This window comes from Ambystoma mexicanum, chromosome 1q (genome assembly GCF_040938575.1).
Source record: "Ambystoma mexicanum isolate Mex_15411 chromosome 1q, UKY_AmexF1_1, whole genome shotgun sequence".
In the NCBI taxonomy this organism is placed as follows: Eukaryota; Metazoa; Chordata; class Amphibia; order Caudata; family Ambystomatidae; genus Ambystoma; species Ambystoma mexicanum.
The window spans coordinates 1,094,435,220-1,094,453,996 of NC_090922.1; the positions used below are offsets into that span (position 1 = coordinate 1,094,435,220).

Here is an 18,777-nt window from a genome sequence, read left to right on the forward strand (position 1 = left end):
TTCCCACGAAGAACAACATGAAGAACAAATGTATCTTTTTAGTGTGAATGAAGCATTCATCATCAAAATAAGTGTATTCTGATCAAATCCATTACACATTGTACACAATAGAAAATAACAGCAGTGTTTCACCATTTAAAATAGAATTCATACAGAAGATATCATAAACATGCAACATAGAAAAATATACAAATAGTTCCACACTAAAATGTTCCCCCTCATACAGTGCATTCAGATAGTGTCCAGAAAATGTTTCCTTGCATTCCAGTCACTCCTCAAATAAGGAACCCCAAGCGTCAACACGAGGTTCAGCTTGTAATAAAAAGATTAGTGCCGGACACATTGAGTGCATTTCCATTGTTTCAATATCTGAATGATTGTCTGCTTTTAATATCCGTGTAATAGGAGGAACAGCAAAACAAAGTGCAAAAGATTTTCCACTGCTGAACTGCAACATGGACATTCTGAATCCTGGACATACCCCTGCCAATTAACTGTGTTCGCTCACAACAGCAGAATATCAAAACATGTTCTTGTCAAAATCCAGCGGTCTGCTGGATTATCGTTGTGTGTCATGAAGGGTGTACATTGACTCCATTTTCGTAACAATGGCATGTTTTCTGTCCAGGTCCAATAAAAGCCCATTGATTGTCGTTTTTCTTTGCTTATAATGCAACAATTCCTTTTGCAAAAATGTCCCCCCCCTTGAGTCAACAGGTTAACTGGACAGAAAAGACTTCAGCCACGGTATCTTACACCAGGCAACACTGTGCAACAAGGCTCTAACTACTTGTTGGGTTACCAGTGCTCTGGGGTTTGGCCATATGCTTAGCTCAGTGTATTAATTGGGCCTGATGCTAGTTCTCCAAATATTTGGCTCCAAGCTCTGCATGCACCGCAAAATGTGGTACTGAGTACGGTAGGCCAAGCAATTTCTTAAAGAATGTATTTTCTATAGTCTGGAGTGTAAACACATATTCAAACTCCCACAGTGAAGCACCATAATTATTAGCTGCATTTGTCTGTGCATTGTACACCTTAATTATCATTTCAAGTGATTTCCCCTGGGACATTTGCATAGACGGAATACCCCCTTCAATGCCTGACTCAATGTAATTCTTTGTTTGAATATGTGTGCCACCCCCTTCCTAATTTCTGCAAAAACAAATGCCCAAGTAATCAAATTCTTTCACCTGTGGGATTACACAGTCATTGCTATACATTCCATGCATCCCGATTTTCTTCTATCTCCAGGCAGTGCATGCCATGATAGCTGACTTTTGATTTTCAGGTCTAAGTTTGTCATAAAATCGGTGTACACATGAATTCGTTTCTGAAGGGCACTGGGTTTTCGAGCGATAACTGTATTGTCAGCATAAGCTAACAAGGGGAACAATTTATTGCTGACCTGGGAGTAATATGCATTAGAGTCAGAAAGGGCCTTGTAGTGGCCATTTATAGATAATGTAAATAATACCGATGCCAGGACACAGCCCTGGCAGACTCCTATCTCAACATCAAAGTATCTAGTGCATTGTCCCTACTCCCTGAAACAAATACAGGCCTTAGTGCCCTCATGTACCAGTTGCAGGACCCTCAGTTGCCCGGTTCGGCAACCCATGGACCCAAGCACCAACCAGAGCTTATCTCTGTTTACCTTGTCGAAAGCGGTGCTTAGGCCCATCAAGGCCAAATAAATTGGTTCACTCATTACAAAAATAGATTGTGCCCCCACCAAATATACATTTGAGGGCTTGATCACAGGTCCCCACACCTGGTCTAAAACCATATTGTAACTAGAAAAGTGATGGGTGGAATGTTTTGAATGAACTAAACCACTGGCATTGCTCTGGGCAGCCTTCCACACCACTGTTGTTTAGCCCGGCTGCGCCATTGCAAAAGGGGCCCAGCCATTTGCAAATCAGTCAGGTACTGCCACCAATGGTAGCAGCCCAGCAGGAACTGCTAGACCAGGCCCCCTCTGCACAAGTAACCACAGACCTGTTTCGGCCTTGTTGGGCCTCCGCAGTGAGGTGCAGCTTGGTTCCCTATTGTGCAGCGAGCAAGGGACCCACGTCTGGGCATACCCTCTCTCACATAATGAGACAAACTATAACCACAAAAGTGATGGGTGGAAGGTTTTGAATGAATATAAACAACTGGCATTGCTCTGGGCAACCTTCCACACCACTGTTTTTTATCCAGTCAGCGCCATTGCAAAAGGGATCCAGCCATATGCAAATCAGTCAGGTACTGCCACTAATGGCAGCAGCCCATCCCGAACTGCTAGGCCAGGTCCCCTCTGCATGGAAATACAAGCAACTCAGACATGTTACCGCCATCACCTCTTTTATTTTGCTTTGTCACCCTGAGTAGAATGGTTATGCCCAGAAGTGGGTCCGGTGCTTGCTGGGCCTAGAGACCCAAGCTACTCCTCACTGATGAGGCCCAACAAGGCTGAAACATGTTAGGAGAAGCTTGTGGGTGCAGAAGGGATGCTACCAAGCAGTTTGGGCTGGACTACTCCTTCTGGGGTGGGACCAATCCTGATTTGCATATTGATTTCTTAGCATTTTTTTTTTTTTTTAAGTGCTCACACAGCCCGGTGGCATCGAGGCACTGTTACAGATTTTTTTGTTTTTGTTGTTGTTGTCTTAGTTGCATATTTATAACGCACTTAAATACACCGAGGTTTCTAAGCATGGACCAAGGGATCGAACATGTGTTGCTTCGTGTCGTCTTGTTCCAAGGCGAGCACGCTGCCACTGAGCTATCCTCCTGGGACATAGGCCTTTCCTCTTTTGTACTGTCTTGGCAGGTGAAGAACGGTGGTCTGGAGGGTTTCCCAGAGCAATTCCAGAGGTTACGATTAATTCTAAACCTTCCAGCCATCACCTCTTTTGTTTTACTAAAACCATATTGGACACCTGAAAGCACTGAGTGGGTTGAGATCCATTCCGGACAATAATATACGACCACAAATTTAAAAAAGATGTATCCAAGAGTGATATGGATCTGTAGGCCAGGGGCTGCAGCAATCTCCTTTTTTTAAATAGAGGATAGATAATAGCATTTTTCCATTAGTGTGAGAATTCCCCTGTTTGCAAAAATGCATTAAAGCAAATTGTCAACAATGGGGCTCATAGATCCACCACTCCCTTGTATAGATTTGCAGGGACTGCATCTGGGCCCAGAGCTCTATTGTGTGCTTGTTGATTGATCATGTCCTCCACCTCCCTTAATGAGAACTGAATCAGTGAGACTTGCTCCATGGCAGTAGTCTTAACCACAGGACCCCCATACAGGGAAGAGAAATGATCCACCCAGATCTTGGCCTCCACATGTGTTTCCCTCAATGTCTGCATTCTTCTGTAACGTTGTCCTCCTGCAACAAACTCCCAAAACCTTTTGGAGTCACTAGAGGAAACAGCAATCCACAAATCATCCCACGCTTGATTCTCCAGAAACTCTTTCATTGCCTTTACGGCCAGTTTATTTTCAGCCCTGGCCCTAATGATCTCCTCACTGCAGCTTCTGGTTCCTTCAAGACCTTCAACAGCTGCTTCTTTGATGTTTTACATTCCTTGTTGAACCAACTTTTCTCCCCACTTTTTTTGTGTTTAAAATCACACTGCAACATGTTTGTAAGAGACCCCATCCATTCCTCAAACATTTCTGCTACCTGTACCGGGGACTCGTTAATATCAAATATAGGGAGAATTTGATTCAAGTTGGACGAGAAAAGTTCCTGCTGAAAAGTCACAGGGTCATGCTTGGCCCATTTCAGTCTTCTGCAGTGTGGATTAACCTCTCACAGATCTAAATGAGGGAAAGCGAGCAGGGTCAACTGAGTGCATTCCCACTGAAGTGGTAGCCTCAGTGGGAAATGATCACTGCAGATTCCCTGTAATTAGCCATTAGTCTTTTTATCAAAATGCCAATGGTGAACATCCATGAAGAAATAATCAATTGTATATTTCTAAATGTCACTGCTCTGGTACATCTGGTGTGACTTGTCCATTCAAGGACAGCAAAGCCCATTCCAATAACCACAGCACCACTTGTAGACCCTTGGGGCAGATCCGTTTGTCCATCATCTGTGGATGTGCAATGCCATAGGCGGTATCCTAGCTATCATCATGCAGATCCACCGGAATCTCATTACCTAAAATCTCCACCCATAACTGTCATGGTCATGAAGTCAGGGGCGTAGGCATGCAGGGGTTGCATGCACAGGAGGCCTGGGTGGACACTGTCCTGGCACCTTTGGCGCCAGGCTCATGAACAAAAGTAAACAAGAACATCCATTTAACAACAAAAAGCTTTTATTATGGGAATAGCACTTCAGATGCATTAACCTTGAACATTCAATCCATTAAGCAGGATGCATTAACCTTGAACATTCCATCCATTAAGCAGCCCCAAGTGTATTCTTCGGTGTGGCTGCTAGTGGATTACCTTTGCATGTGCTTACTCTCTAGGAGTGGCAGGGTGTGGCTGGTAAGCCGGCCCTAATGGGCGTGCCCACGATCTAAGCTATATAAACTGCCCTGATCCTCAAGACAAACGCTTCGTGTTATTCTGCACTTGCAAGCAGCGTAACGCTCACTGTCGCCTAAGGTCAGACTTACCTTTGAAGATCCTGCTTCCTGGATATCCTGCTTCCTGCCAGCATACTTACCAACTGAGCGAAGCTGTTCTTACCTATACATCTCTTATGCGAACCAAGTATTCATCTTTACACTTTCCGGAACGGCGAAATTTTCATCTTGGCACCACAGCACGACACGCTCCATCGTCGACAGCAGCGCCTGCAAGGAAAAACAGAAGACAAGGTTAGACATAAAAAAAAACAGTCAGTTTAAGGTTGCGCTACGCTATACTTCGCGCTTTTCCTTAAACCATCACTTACCTGCTGTCGAACATTGCGGTAGCATCCATCTTCCATCCGGCCGCGTCTCGCATCTCGCGTCTCACAGCTGCATTGAGGCCGCATTTCCATCTAAGGGAAGAAAACAGAAGGGAGACATTATTGCGGGCATAAATAGGAGCAACATAAAAAGACATTAAACAGAACGAACAGCGTCACAAGAGCTCAAGAAAGACTTACCAATCATAAGGAGAAGCACAGTCGCAGTTGGAGTGGACTAATCCTTATCACGGATCAGTGAAGGAACTCGATCCCATTCGACGCCCCCCTGCCAGAAGTAGCAGGACAGAGAGCTTATTTTCCATAATTCACAGGTGAGCTTTATGGGCCGGCGTATGCTCACAGAAACCCTTCTTTGGGGTGAAGGGTTTGAGAGGTACAACAATCACAGATTGGCACACTCACACACTGTTTTCTCCACGCAGGAGCAGTATCACCACGTACCACTGCTCACAGCTTTTCTACTGAGGGAGAGGCCTGAAGGGGGTGATTCAAGTTCAGGGAGGGCTGCATCCATTCCCCCACGCCTCCGCAGAGACCAGGTGAGCGTAACACTAACCAGCACTGTCTGACAGACAATTGCTGCAAGTATGGCACCCTCTTATATTCTTAGTTGTGGGAGCTGAGAATGAGACAAACCCATCCATTAATAAATCTTCCATAGCCCATGTTTCCTGTAATAGGATGGCATCATGTTTTTTCATATATGCCAATGTTTCAGTGTTCCTAACTTTGGAACCTGCTCCCGTTAGGTTCCAACTAAGAATAGCTATGGAGTGTGCTGTCATGTGCCTAATCCTCTGTGATACTGACATAGGGTTTCTTTTCAGTCTCAATTGATTCAAAGTTTCTATGGGAGGGATCTTCAGTCAGTCTAATTCTTCAATCGTGGAGAGCGATTCAGACCGATTAGATGTTATAACCGCCCCCTCTAACTTTTGATTTTCATGCCCCACCGCCTATCCCATTCCCTAATCCTTGATCTTTTATCTCCTTGCTTTTGGGATGCCCTAAAATAACCAGTTCCCTGTTGGGATGGATGAAAGCAGGTGAGTGGGACAAATTGGCTCTCATGGATCTGACTTTCTTCCCTATTACGGCTAGTGCGCTTACCATATAGCTTAGAATATCTGGGGTAGACACTGTAACAATCTCCATTCACTGTTTTTGCTGTTTTACCAACCCAAGATACCCTTCTTGCCATTACAATACAATGCAGGTTAATTTTAGGGCCAGCTAAATGGGCGTTTATCTAGTGACTTGCTTTATTAATGAAATGACTGTCTCTTCTGACCTACCCAGGGCAGGGATATCAGTGATTACCCCAACCAATGATTACCGTAACCAATGCTGCAGCTGGTGGGAGATCAATTACTTTCTGGTAACCTGGCATTGCTGTGTTGCTTCAGTTCGGGAGTGACCTTTGCATGGTATGCATTTCCACCCCTTTACCTGGGCATAGCTCAACTTTAATACTGAGGGGTTTTGTAATGGATTTGGGGGTTACCTCCCTGCCTACTCCCTCCAGTGTCTCTGTTAGTCCTCAAGGAGTATCCTGAATAATAGTAGTGGAGCCTAGTCCAGGAATGGCCTGTTTTAGCTCCAATAGATTTTTTTTTCATCCCTCTGATATCATCCATAATTGCAAATGAGGTATTAAAGGATTTTTTTAATTGAATGCATACCATACATGATAGGACGTAGTTTCCTATCCAGGACCTCCTCCAATAAATGGATGTCCTTACATGCCGAAATGGAACTAGTGTCCCCACGTGTACATGGGGATTCAGTACTATTATCTACCACGTTTGTGTTTCCCTCCTCTGGCTGGCCAATATACACGGGACAGCAATCTGGTAGAGATATGGTATGCGCCCTCTGAGGAGGACCATCTGCATTTTCATTGGGTGCCAGGCCCTGCCAAACAGTATTTGCCACTGGGAGGGCTGTTGGAGCCCCTGTGGGGTACTAGCCATACCAGTACAGTTAGTAGCTGCTTCGAATTCCCTTTCTGTGTCCAATATACGTTGCTCAATCGTGCCGGCCATTTGCTTTAGATGATATATTAGTATATACAAATTCACTGTCACTTTACACATTTTCAGTGTACTAAATCAAGGTCCAAAGTCCAAATTCTGCTGACACAACAGTCAGCGCTCAACAGTTCAACAGAACATACTGGAGCCTTTGGGTCATTGGATTATTAAATCCTTAAAACCCTAAAAAGACCCTTGGGGCCAACACTTGAATACGAGCGCGATGGAAATAAAATATCAATATCAATACCTGGGAGGTTGTGCAGCTGCAAAAGAATGGCAGAATTGATAACTAATGTGGAGCATTCAAAGAACAGTGCGCCATGCTACCCCGTGAATATTCCCTACTGCTCCACGCATAAAGCGTTTTCTTTTCCAATGTATCTTTATTGGAAGGTCAGAATAGGCATTATTATATATTTTTTAAAAACACTATTTTCTCAAAGAACTGTAATACTTTACTTTCAAAGCTTAAATTGGTTGTTAAACCTTTAGCACAAGGTCATTAAGACAGCATGCAAAAATTGTTAAACTAATCCGTTATATAAAATAAGATAAAAATGTCATTCTATTAAGAAACTCATACCATTAATAAAAGAACTGTCATGTATAAACCGTATTATCACTGCCTAATAAAAATCATTAGTAGAGAAAACACAACACTCTGCAGTATATATCATTATTGTCCAATGAAATGTCATTTGAGGAGAGCAAGCTCGCAGCCTCATTACCGGTGCATTAACCATTGTTAACGAAGTTGATTTTGCACTAACCCTCCGCCTTGATAACCAAGCATGGTGCACGTACCTAGCAACTGTGAAAACGACTTTCCTTTTAATTGTACATATTAAAAACGGCGTGGCTTCATCTGTGGTGCGTACCCCTTAATCATTCAGTATTGGTTTCAAATATGTACGCCTTAATTCTAGTTTTGCAGAACAAATCAACCTATAGTGTATAAGTGTTTCATCAGCAAGTCCACATAAGGGGCATATACCAGATCTGGAGGGTGACCAAGAGCAAGTAAACCATGCAGTGTGTAATATCCCCAGCCTCAGCCAGATATAAAGCGAACGTTCATAGGGTGGTTGAATTTCATCCAAAAAGTTCTTACAGTTTCCTATCATACAGCTATTGAGAAAGATTAGGTAGTTTTTCAGTAAAACCCTCTTGGTCTCCAACTTTCCAACAGATTTTCTTCTATTATTATCTTTAAGGACTTTTTTTGAATTCTTCTTACAACCCTCTATTTTATCCCACAGGGATCCAGCATTCATCATGTAATGTAATCGCTTTACACGAACCGCCCAAACTACAGCTTTTGGCCCCCTCCAAAAGTAAAAAGGTTTTTCAGCGCATCTTGGTATAATGCCAACCCCGGGGTAGTCCGAAATTTAACCCAGTAGAGCACGGGCTTGAGGGCAATCTAATCAGCTATAGGGAAGACATTAAGATCCATTAGAACCAGCAAAGGTAGGGCATTTATTGGAAGCAAAAGAAACTTTTTTATAAATTTATTTTCAGAGGTAGATAATCAGCTTGTATTGGCTCCTGGTAAAGCTTGTTTCTCGTACAAGTTCAGAGCCAGCGAGACTGCCCCTCTACCATGACGGGAGAAAAATGATAAATTCCCCCAAGTTAATTTGAGCTTTAAGGAGTTGTTCTGGCCAACTACCTGATTCGTGGAACCTAGTGTCCAGATAATCAAAATATTTAACTTGCTCCAATTTTATACCGTCAATTACCATCCCCATTGGGCTGCTCTTCACACAAGGGGGCTTAAAAACCATAACTTTAGTTTTTTTTACATTCAGCTCTAATCTAAGCCCTTTGCTATAAAAATAATCTAGTGATGTAGCCAACCCCTTTGTTGATGTTGCTAAGATAACTGCATCATCTGCATAGAAAAGGGTTGGCCATCTCCTAGGTGCTATCCTAGGGGGCATAAAGTGCACCCTCCTCGAATGCGGCCACTATGCCCAGGATTTAAATGGAGGGGTGCCAGGACACACCCTTGGCGTGACCCCTTATGAACCGCAAAGGGCTTAGTATGTTCTCCTCCCAGTCCATAGGGGACAGATGCTCAAGTATTTGCAATTAACAATTTGATGGATTCCACCATTGGAGGAGGTGCATTCCGGTCACTTAGGACTTGCCACAGGGTATCTCTTGAGACTGTGTTGAAAGGCATTTTTAAATCCAAAAATATAGCATATAACTTAGTCTTAGCCGGACTTGTATGCTTTTGGATTAATAAAAACAGGAGTAGTACAGGCTGATTCCACCACCCAAACTGTAATACATTGCGCATCCTCATAAAGCTTTTTTGATTAACTTTTGGCTGGCCCCATAAGTGTGGAGCCTGCAATTACTACCTGATCCTCCCACCCTTCAGGTGTTTCAAGAAATAGTGAGTCAGAAAGGCCCACTCAGTGCTTCTGGGATAGGTCTTTATGCACAATAGATGATCAGGTTGGTCTCCTCCATATGAACATTGTTACTTGACTGTGAAGGGTCAGTTAAAGGTCCTGCCCTTTGGAGGTTTGGGCATCTTTGGTGAAAGGATGTCAGTTAAGGTATGTGACCTGACAACTTCACAGAGTGGGACCAGCCCTAATCGATCAACTAAGAGGTCTCTACAATTGCAGGAGGGACTGTTAATCCTGCTGAAACACCTTTTGAAGTTCGTACTCACTATCGGGATAAGCCCTTGTGACAGGAAAATGATATGTCATTATTGGTATCGATAATGTCTGCCGATTTTGGGTTTTGATTGATTCTATCCTGGCTCAGATATCAGGTGCTGTCATGCTCCACTGCCATGAACTCCAACAAGTTATTTTGATGCTGCTCGAACGGCGTTAATGGAAGGGTCTTAACATGACCTGTCTCTGCCAGTTTCACTCAAAGCGGCACTGCTGGTGCTGAGTGCTCTGGAAAATTGTGGAATTGACACTGCAGAAGAGTCATGTGCCTCCTCCAGTGAATTTGTAGTCCCAGTGCCTTACCCAGGCTCCTGCCCGCAGGCATGTGAGAGCACTGTGTACCTAAATTGTCCTTAATGGGATCAGTCGAGGCAGGGTGCTACGGGTGAAAGTAGGAAATACAGGCCTTTAATGAACTGTTGTGGATCGTTCTAGCTTGCTTTGTGGTTTCTGTAATGCCTGTGCATCTTGATATGTACTGTATGTGGAAGAGCTTGTCCTAGAGTGTTGATTGTTTGTCTTCTTCTTCCTCTTAACCTCTATCTTCCTAACAAGACCGATGCACAAACTTCGATTCTTCTGGGAGCTCAGATTCTTTTGTGGTAGACGTTGTGAGAGTTACCAGGGCATATCACTCTGGCGTGGAGAACTTGCGTGTGTGAAGGAAAAGTTGCAACATGTACCCCTGCGCTGCTGTAAGATGCATACCCCAACATGATCTGTATCCTTTGCTGTTGTGGTCTTTTCCTAAAAAGAAAAGATCAGAGTTGTGCAGGTCTGTCTGGGACCTAGAGCAACAGCATTTCGAACATGCCCTGAATCCTAAAGTTGTATATGCAGTCTAATCATTTGAGGTGTCGAGTTCACAGAGAAAGACAATTAAGAAAAAGGAAATTAAGAAAATGGCAATGTCAGCTTCGAGTATATTTATGGGTGACATCACTTCCAGCAGAAGACTGCTTCAAGGAGTCTTGTATGAAACTGATCTTAGAGCTGCATGGTGCCATGCAGTTGCTAGAGGACCTTCCTAAAAGATTGCATTTGGACTGCATTTCAGAAGATGAGGAATCTGTGGGAAGAAAGCTTCCATTTGAAAATATTATACTCTGCCTTATCACATCACTGTTGAAGACATACATGTATTAATGCTGGCAATGCTTACATAATTACATCATCAGTATTAAGAGACTTGTTATCAAGATCTCTATAGCAATCCTAAAACTTTTCTATTGTCCATAATCACATGTTCCACTCCAATTCTAGTATGATTTCAATCATTTGTGTGTGTGTGCATCTGCTACACAAGAAACTGCTGCAATGATTGAATATAGATCCATGAACAAGTGCTATTCCATGAGTTTAAGTTAAATGGAATTAGACTCTTGAATATACATATGAATGTTGAGGAATTTCACACAAGTGGTCATGCTAGAAGCCTGCGAAAAAGCTGTATTAACAGAGCAATATCGCCCAACTGTCAAAGATTGTGAAAACACAAGGCACTTCCATGCATGTTTTTGATGTGGGAAACATGTTTTGATCTGTTCACCAAAAATCAGAAAATTATATTGTAGATTCAAAACCTATCCATGAAATCGATGTTGGAGAGTTTACACATAATGGACATCAGACAGAAGCACTTGTTATGGAAGCTAATAAGGCTGGCGATACAAACATATTGGATCCTCATAATCAGGTTACTTCGAAAAAGGTATGGATGGTATTTAACATTTAACTATTTCTCTGGTCAGTTCATTTGAAATTGTGTACATTGATTGGCATAGTAACAGCATATGAAAATGAATCATTTGACATTGGCATGTGAAATATGTCCCATATTGGAACTCTGTTCCCCACCATTGCTTCCTTAACATTATACAACTTGTACATGTCCCTCCAATTGTATATTGAGGCTTCTGAATGTTACTTACACCATTACTTGTCCAGTGCAATAGCATCTTACATTATTTTTCAGATTTCCAAAGCGGAGTTCTCTCTCTTCTGGTTAGAAGCCCTTTTTTGTTTAATATATCTTGTAATATTTTTCCTCAAGAAATATACTTCAAACAGTATCATTGAAAACTCTGTATATGTCAGAGAAAAGTACAAAACAGTCCAACACATAACCGTGAGAAAGATAAACCAAGGTTGCTTGGTTCCTTCCACCAAAAGTATTCGCCCCAAGGACTTCTGGGGCCTCAATACCTTCAACTCTCTCTCCATAAATATCTCCCTTCTCGAGCTCTCCGCTCATCCGCCTCCAACTCCCTCAGAGTCGGTCGCTTCTCTAAGCAACGAGTTGGTGGTAGATCTTTCTTCGGCTGGGGCCTCCCTCTGGAATAGCCTCCCTTCCTCCCTAAAACTTCAGGAGAACCATCTCCGGTTCCGGAAGCACCTCCAAAACCTTTCTCTTTGCTTCTGCCTTTTCTCCTCCTCTCCTCTGCTGACCTCCTGGGTGTTACCGGAACTGCACCGGCTACCTCGACAACCTCTGATCTCGGACCCAGGTCCCTCCCCTGCCAGCGTCACACACCTGCACTGCCCACCTGGCAACCCCCGGCACTTTGGGACTGTTTATTTATCCCTACAGTCCCCCTACCAGCCCTTGGCACCTGATGTCTGCACTTACCCATGCACTTGCCACATGATGGGCTTTACTTTACTTATTGTTTTATCTATTCCCATGTACTGCACTGTCCCTGCCCCCTTCCCACGTAATTGCGCGATCTGAATGACACCTGGCCTAGTAGGATCGTTGTATGTCCTCCCTTTGTTCCCCTCCCTTGCCTCGTCGCGCCTTGAAACACTTGTGTATAGGCGCGTTATAAATACCATATCATATCACAACATAACTGCCTGTTTTAACAATGCATTTAATATATATATATATAGAAAAGATTTGTGAAAGGGACATTATGGTTAAGTTGCACTAATAAAAACCTATGAAATTCAATGAAAAAACATTGTTAAAGGGATGTTATGGTTACAAGTAAAACCGAAAATCCTCAGAAATTTGGCAGTTATGGTAAGCTAAGCAACCATAACTCGCGCCACCACCATGTACTGCTGAGACTAACACCCAGGACATCAACAATGACATCACATATCTGGGCCACTTGGTTTTGTTCACTGACATATCTAGGCCAGGTGGCTTTGTTCACGGACAGTCAGAATATAAAAATTCAAAAGGTGCTATATATCTAGACGTTAACCTAAAAGTACTTTCCTTAGGGTTTGGTCTCAGCGCATAGTGCACACACTGTTACGCTCACCTAGTATCCACGGGGACGCCACTCAGTCCGGGTTGGTTGCCGTAATCTTCTCCCCAGTTTCCCTGGATGTTGTCTACGGACGAGGTTAAGCCTGGAAATACAGGAGGGCTGGGTTCAAGACTGGCCAACTGAGGTAAGTATCCTCCCACCACCCTGTGTGACTTCAGCCCCTCTGGGCCCTCTCCTCACCTTGTTGTGGAATTAGGCGTGCTCTCCGTCCTGCCTTCTTGGCAGGGGCGCGCTGTCTTCTGTGGGTGTGTGCGACCAAGTTACTTTACTGGCGTGTGCCCGTTTAAGTGTCTCTTAGGTAGATCTTATTGCAGCAGTTCTGTATAGCGTTGTTATCCTTGCATGCCTTTCTTTGTCTAATAATGTCTTTTTGTTCTCCTAGGTGTGCAGAGCTTCAGCGTGGGGAACTGGTCAAGTTGGGCCTCGCCGATAAATGATGGCGAGTGATGGGCGCTATAATGTGGCGAGTAAGCGCTATGCGCGGTGCTGCCTTGTCTTGCTTTTGCTAACCTGTTTTTTTCCTTCCTTCCAGGTCGCGGTGCTTCTCCAGCGTGTGTGGAACTCCGGAGCGGTGCTGGCCGGGAGGCGACCAACCAGGTAAGCTTCTTGTGCTGTTTGTAGTTTATCAATGTCAGAGTATGCCTTTTCTAATATTGTCCTGTTCTTTCCTCTTTCAGGTCTTTCGATCCGGAAGGTATGCAGAGTCCAGAAGAAGCAGTTCACTGGAGCTGAGAGCGGATAACAGGATGGAGATTGCAGGTAAGATGCTGCTAACAATGTCCCTTCGCTTCTCCGAGGCTCGTGGGTATCACAGGACACGGTGAGCATCACGTTGCAGTTTGCAAAGTAACGCAAAGGGTGCTTTGTTGCTTGGGTGTGGTTTAAATAGCCTCGACAAAGTAGTCCAGGTAAAGTAGTCCCTAGGCCACCACACCCAAAACACTATACCGCATAGCTTAGTTCCTAGGAACCAAGCTATGTGGGTGCCTCCATGTTAGCTGCAGGCCCAAATGAAAAAAGTAGTCCCCTTTCACTCATGTTCTTCAAAGTGTAGGAGCCTGGCGCCAGAGGCGCTAGGACTGGCTCCAAGAGAATCTTGGGAGTGGGTGCCAGGCCTTCAAGGCCTTAATGGAGCCCCGAGCCTACCTGGCAAGTGGACTTGCAAGTGGGGGTCTGGGTTGAGGGTCGTGACAGCACTCACCCCTAAGGCCCCTCCCATGGTGGTCCTTCTGTTCGGCCCAGGCTTAGTTGGAAAGTTCTGATGAAACTTCTTGATCAGACGTGGTGCATGGATGTTCTCGCTGGGCTCCCGACGAGATAGTATAATTTGGACCTACTGTACTTAGAGTCCAGGATTTCCTTGACTTCAAATTCATTCTGGTTCTCCGTCAACAATTATGGGTTTTGGTGGTGTCATAACCAATGTTCCCTCTAATTTTTTTGGGCTGTGTGCGCCAAAGAATAGTTGTGTGCGGGCTGTTTTTCAGTCATGTGCGCAACTGAGTGATGCGCTGCCAGACCGGGGGTGGTCGTCGGCGCAGCGGCGGCGCAGCGCCATACCAGTGAGCAAAGCTTAGTGATCAGATTCCACAGTGTGCAAGCGAGGAATGCGAATTTGCAGCACAACAAGCTCTACTTCAAGGGACATTGGGTGCTCTATTCTCCTCCCAAGACTTTAGCTCTTCTGAAATTGTGTCCTTTTACATCTCTAAACCAAGATCTTTCGTTTTATGATGGGTTGGTACAAGAACAGAGGGGTTCTTGTAGTGGAACACAGATTCTGCCTCACAAATTAATATTGGCACAGCATTAGCTTCTCCATTCACTAAATGTATGGAATATAAAGGAAATGCTTTCTCTTGGTTTAATGAAATAAACAGTACATGAACATGATTAATGACAAAGACGGCTTAATAGAAGGCGGGATATGAATGGACATTGCACTCTGACAGTTAAATAAAAAGCACTGAATCATGTAATCATGTAATCTCAGATGATTGTCACCACTCACCTCACCAATGCCATTTGTGAATGTCATGTGACTGCCAGTGTTTAAACATAAGGTCTGTTGTAACGTAACTTGTAGATCATGTGATCTCCATATGTGTAGCAGTGGAGAAAAGAGGTGTTCATTCTACAATACTCTGCCCATTTGAGGCCCACTGTGTATTTATTTGCAACTGGATTTAATTCTACAAGGTTTTTACTTGTCGCACCATGGAGTACTGACCTTCCACACACCAGGTCGGGTGGAGAACAATCGTGTGGCAAGCACGGGATGGCTCTATCTCTTCTACACATATGCCCAATTCAACATATTGAGGGTTCATGTGTCTGTTACATTACAACACTCCAGACAACGCCTCTACAGCCAACTTACACAACATCACCACCTGTCCACTCCCTGCCCTGGTCCCTTTCGGGATACCAATGCCCCTATGCCCTCAACAAAGACACTGTGGGGTCGGTGCTTCCGAACTGCACACAGCAACAAAGGCTAGCATCATCCGGGGTCAGACTGGGCCATGTAATTGTCTCAGGCACCAAAGAAAAAGTGGCTCGCACTTGCAAATAGCTTTTCATTCCTTTTGTGATACTGTTTGAGTAGTACCCAGGGGAGCTTTTTGATAAAGTGACGTGCAAATTGTACATTTTAAAGAATATTTATTCAGCAACACTAGTCAAAACTACTAGTCACAGCAGAGTAAATTAACTCATCAAACTGGCCCACATGGGCCAATAAGGGTCCCAGTGACTTTTTCTTTCTTTCACCAATGCATCAGGGCTGGACCCCTGAGCTGCTCGGGGCTGGCCCTCTTGACTACAGCAAAAGAAACTCTGCTGCAAGACCAGGGGCTCTGTGTGTAAACCAGCTGACTCGCACACTAAACTTTTTCTTTCTTTTACCAATAAATCAGGGGATATCGCGAACGCAGTCCCCCACTACTAGAAATAATGCAGTCGAGTACCCTGCATTTGGGGACATCGCAGGAGTCAGCAAATCCGATGTGCAATGGATGAGCCTCACCCGGGGAGCTCTGCCTTTCTGATCACAGATGCTCCCCTGCCAGGTAAGTATGAGTTGCGAGCAAGAGGGCAGGGGTTGGGCGGCGGGGCCTGTTCTGGAAGCCCCGCTAAGCGAGGGTGAGAAGGCCGGCACTGACCCAGACCCAGCCCTCCCAGAAGCCCTGAGCGTCTGCAGAGCTGCCTGCCCCACAGGCAGGGAGAAGCTCCGGCAGGCAGAGCCCAGCAGAAGAGGCACATTGTAGCACAGTTCATTTCTCCCATCAGGCCCTGCTCGGCCCGAGATTTGCATAAATTCGGACCTGGCCGCCAGCCAGCAGGCACAGTCGGATAGTGAGCAGGCCTGGTGCAGTGGGCCCACTGGCCCGTCAGCCCCAGGAGGGTCCATGGCCCTCCTGAGCCGACAGGTCACCCCGCTTAAATAGAGCGTCTCGGGTGGGGTGCCCCCCATCAGGACACGGCAACGCCGTGAAGGCAAGGCCCAATCGGTGCTTGGACGGGGCCGGCGGCAGCCGGTAGCCAGACCCCCCTCCCTCATAAATCCCCAGGAGCTGCTGTAGCCAGACCCCCCCCCCCCATAAATCCCCAGGAGCTGCTGGCTGGGCCTTCTTCAGGTTGGAGGGCCTGGGCGCGAAAACAGGCAGGGTGGCTTCAAGAACTACCGGGGCACCTCATAGCATGGGGCGCACATGGGTGGGGGGGGAGGGTGCGGCTGGGTGACGTCCATGGGGAAACACACCATAGCGTTTTTTGCCAAACCCTTTTATAAGACGAGAGTCCTCTCCTCCTTACCTTGTAGCACAGTGGCAGGCTGACTGTTGGCTGCTGACTGTGGCCTGGGTCGTCGTCGCCTCGCCTGGTGGTCCTCCTCAGTGTGGCTGTCCTGTGTGTGGGCTGGGCACTGGGCTGGCTGGTGGTGTGACTGGTGACTGAGGTCCACTGGTGCACCCCAATAAATCATGCCCAGCCAGGGCCAGGGCCAGGGTGGGTCAGAGGCCCAATAGCATCAGTCACGTGCGTCACGCCGTGATGGACCTGGCGGCACTGAGTCTGGGTGGACACGAATTTTCATTGGCTTGTTCTTCCCCCAGGCACAAGTGGAAGTTGTTTCAACTTTGTAAAGAAGTGCAACAACAAATTTGTTGTTACTTCCTCCAAAGTTGAAGCAACTAGTGTGCAATGTCACTGGGCCCCAGCTCAGCCCTGCAGGCAGGCTGCCCCCCCAGGGTCAGGACTCGGAGGGAGGCGGCAGGTGTTACAATTGCTTTAGTGTGTGCAATTGCTTCAGCCGCCTGCCGCCTCCCTCCACAGATCAAAGTAAACGTTGAACTCAGCCGGCCCGAGCAGAGCGCGGGCCGAGCACCACACGGCACCGGCCCCCCACGGCCGCCGGTGGCCCGCCCACCATTTTGAATGATGCTGCCTGCTTGCTACACATGCATCTGCATGCATCATAAGTTATGATGCATGCATGATGCAATCATCAAAGCAAGGTAACAACATCTAGTGTTAACTTGCTATGATGATGAATTGTGTGCAGACACTGCAGAGTGCCTCCTGGCTCCTGCCCTGCCCAACCCAGCCCCAGGCGGCCCAGCCCCCAGGAGTCTGACTTGACTTCCCGGCCGCGGGATGAAAAAAATAAAAATAAATAAATAATCATTTCACCCCAGGAGTCCGACTTGACTTCCTGGCCGCGGGCTGGGGAAAAAAAAAAAAAAAAAATCACAAAATGATGATTGCAGTGCGCGGCAAAATAAGCACTATGCGCGGCTCACAATCAAAAGGTGCGCGGCCGCACAGGCGCGCACCTTACAGGGAACATTGGTCATAACCCGTGTACCGGATTGCACCGGTTTCAGGATTGAGACATGGAATACCGGGTGGATTTGCAGATTAGGTGGTAATTCCAGTTTGACGACTGCTGGGTTGATGTTTGCCTTGATGGAATAGGGTCCTAAATATCGAGGACGAAAGGTCCGGGTTCCCTTGATGGGTACAAATCTAGCTGTTAACCAAACCTTGTCTCCTACTTGATAGTCAGGAGCCCTTCTTCAATGTTGATCAGCGAATTTCTTTTGTCTGTCCTTGGCGTGAGTGAGATGTTCTTTGGCCTTTTTAAAAGCCTGAGAGATGGTTACATGAAGAGCCTTCACTGCTGGCATTTCCAAGTTGTCTGGAAGTTCTAGTTCGGAAGTACGTGGGTGTCTGCCATAAAGGGTGTAAAAAGGCATTTGTCCTGTGCTAGAATGCAATGAATTGTTATAAGCATATTCTGCTATCCATACTAGGTCCTTCCAATTCCTTTCCTCGTGGTGCAGCATGCACCGTAAGTATTGCTTGAGAGTTTGATTGGTCCTTTCTGTTTGGCCGTCTCTTTGGGGATGGTGACTGGTGGATAATCGGAAGTCGATTTGTGCCATTGCACAACATTTCCTCCAGAAGTTGGACACAAACTGGCTGCCTCGATCAGAGACCAGAACTGATGGGAAGCCATGTAGTTTAACAATGCCTTCCAGGAACACTTTTGCTAAACTGGATGCGTCTGGGAGACCCTTGATGAAGTGTGTCATCTTCGAGAACAAGTCGACGACTACTAGAATGGTGTTGAACCCTTGACTGGGAGGCAGGTCAGTGATGAAGTCAAGGGAAAGGGTGTGCCATGGAGCAGGAGAAATGTCCAATGGTTGCAGGAGACCGGCTGGTTTTTGTTGTTACGATTTATTTTGTGCGCATATACCGCAGGACTGGATATACTGGATGATGTCCTTACGCCAGGTAGGCCACCAAAAGTTCTGTTT

The 18,777-nt window shown here is 45.7% G+C and overlaps 1 protein-coding gene and 1 non-coding gene across 2 annotated transcripts in view; one reads left to right on the top strand and one right to left on the bottom strand.

Annotated features, from left to right (window-relative positions):
• The window catches only part of LOC138541775 (bromodomain testis-specific protein-like), a 651,829-nt gene that overhangs the window by 298,134 nt on the left and 334,918 nt on the right, over positions 1 to 18,777 (top strand). The window contains exon 4 of the mRNA XM_069641784.1: positions 11,246 to 11,382. Coding sequence (XP_069497885.1) covers positions 11,246 to 11,382 — 137 coding nt within the window. The remainder of the gene's footprint in view (positions 1 to 11,245; positions 11,383 to 18,777) is intronic.
• On the bottom strand, positions 15,868 to 16,031 carry LOC138565529 (U1 spliceosomal RNA). The gene has a single exon (XR_011301373.1). It is a non-coding gene; the product is annotated as a U1 spliceosomal RNA (small nuclear RNA).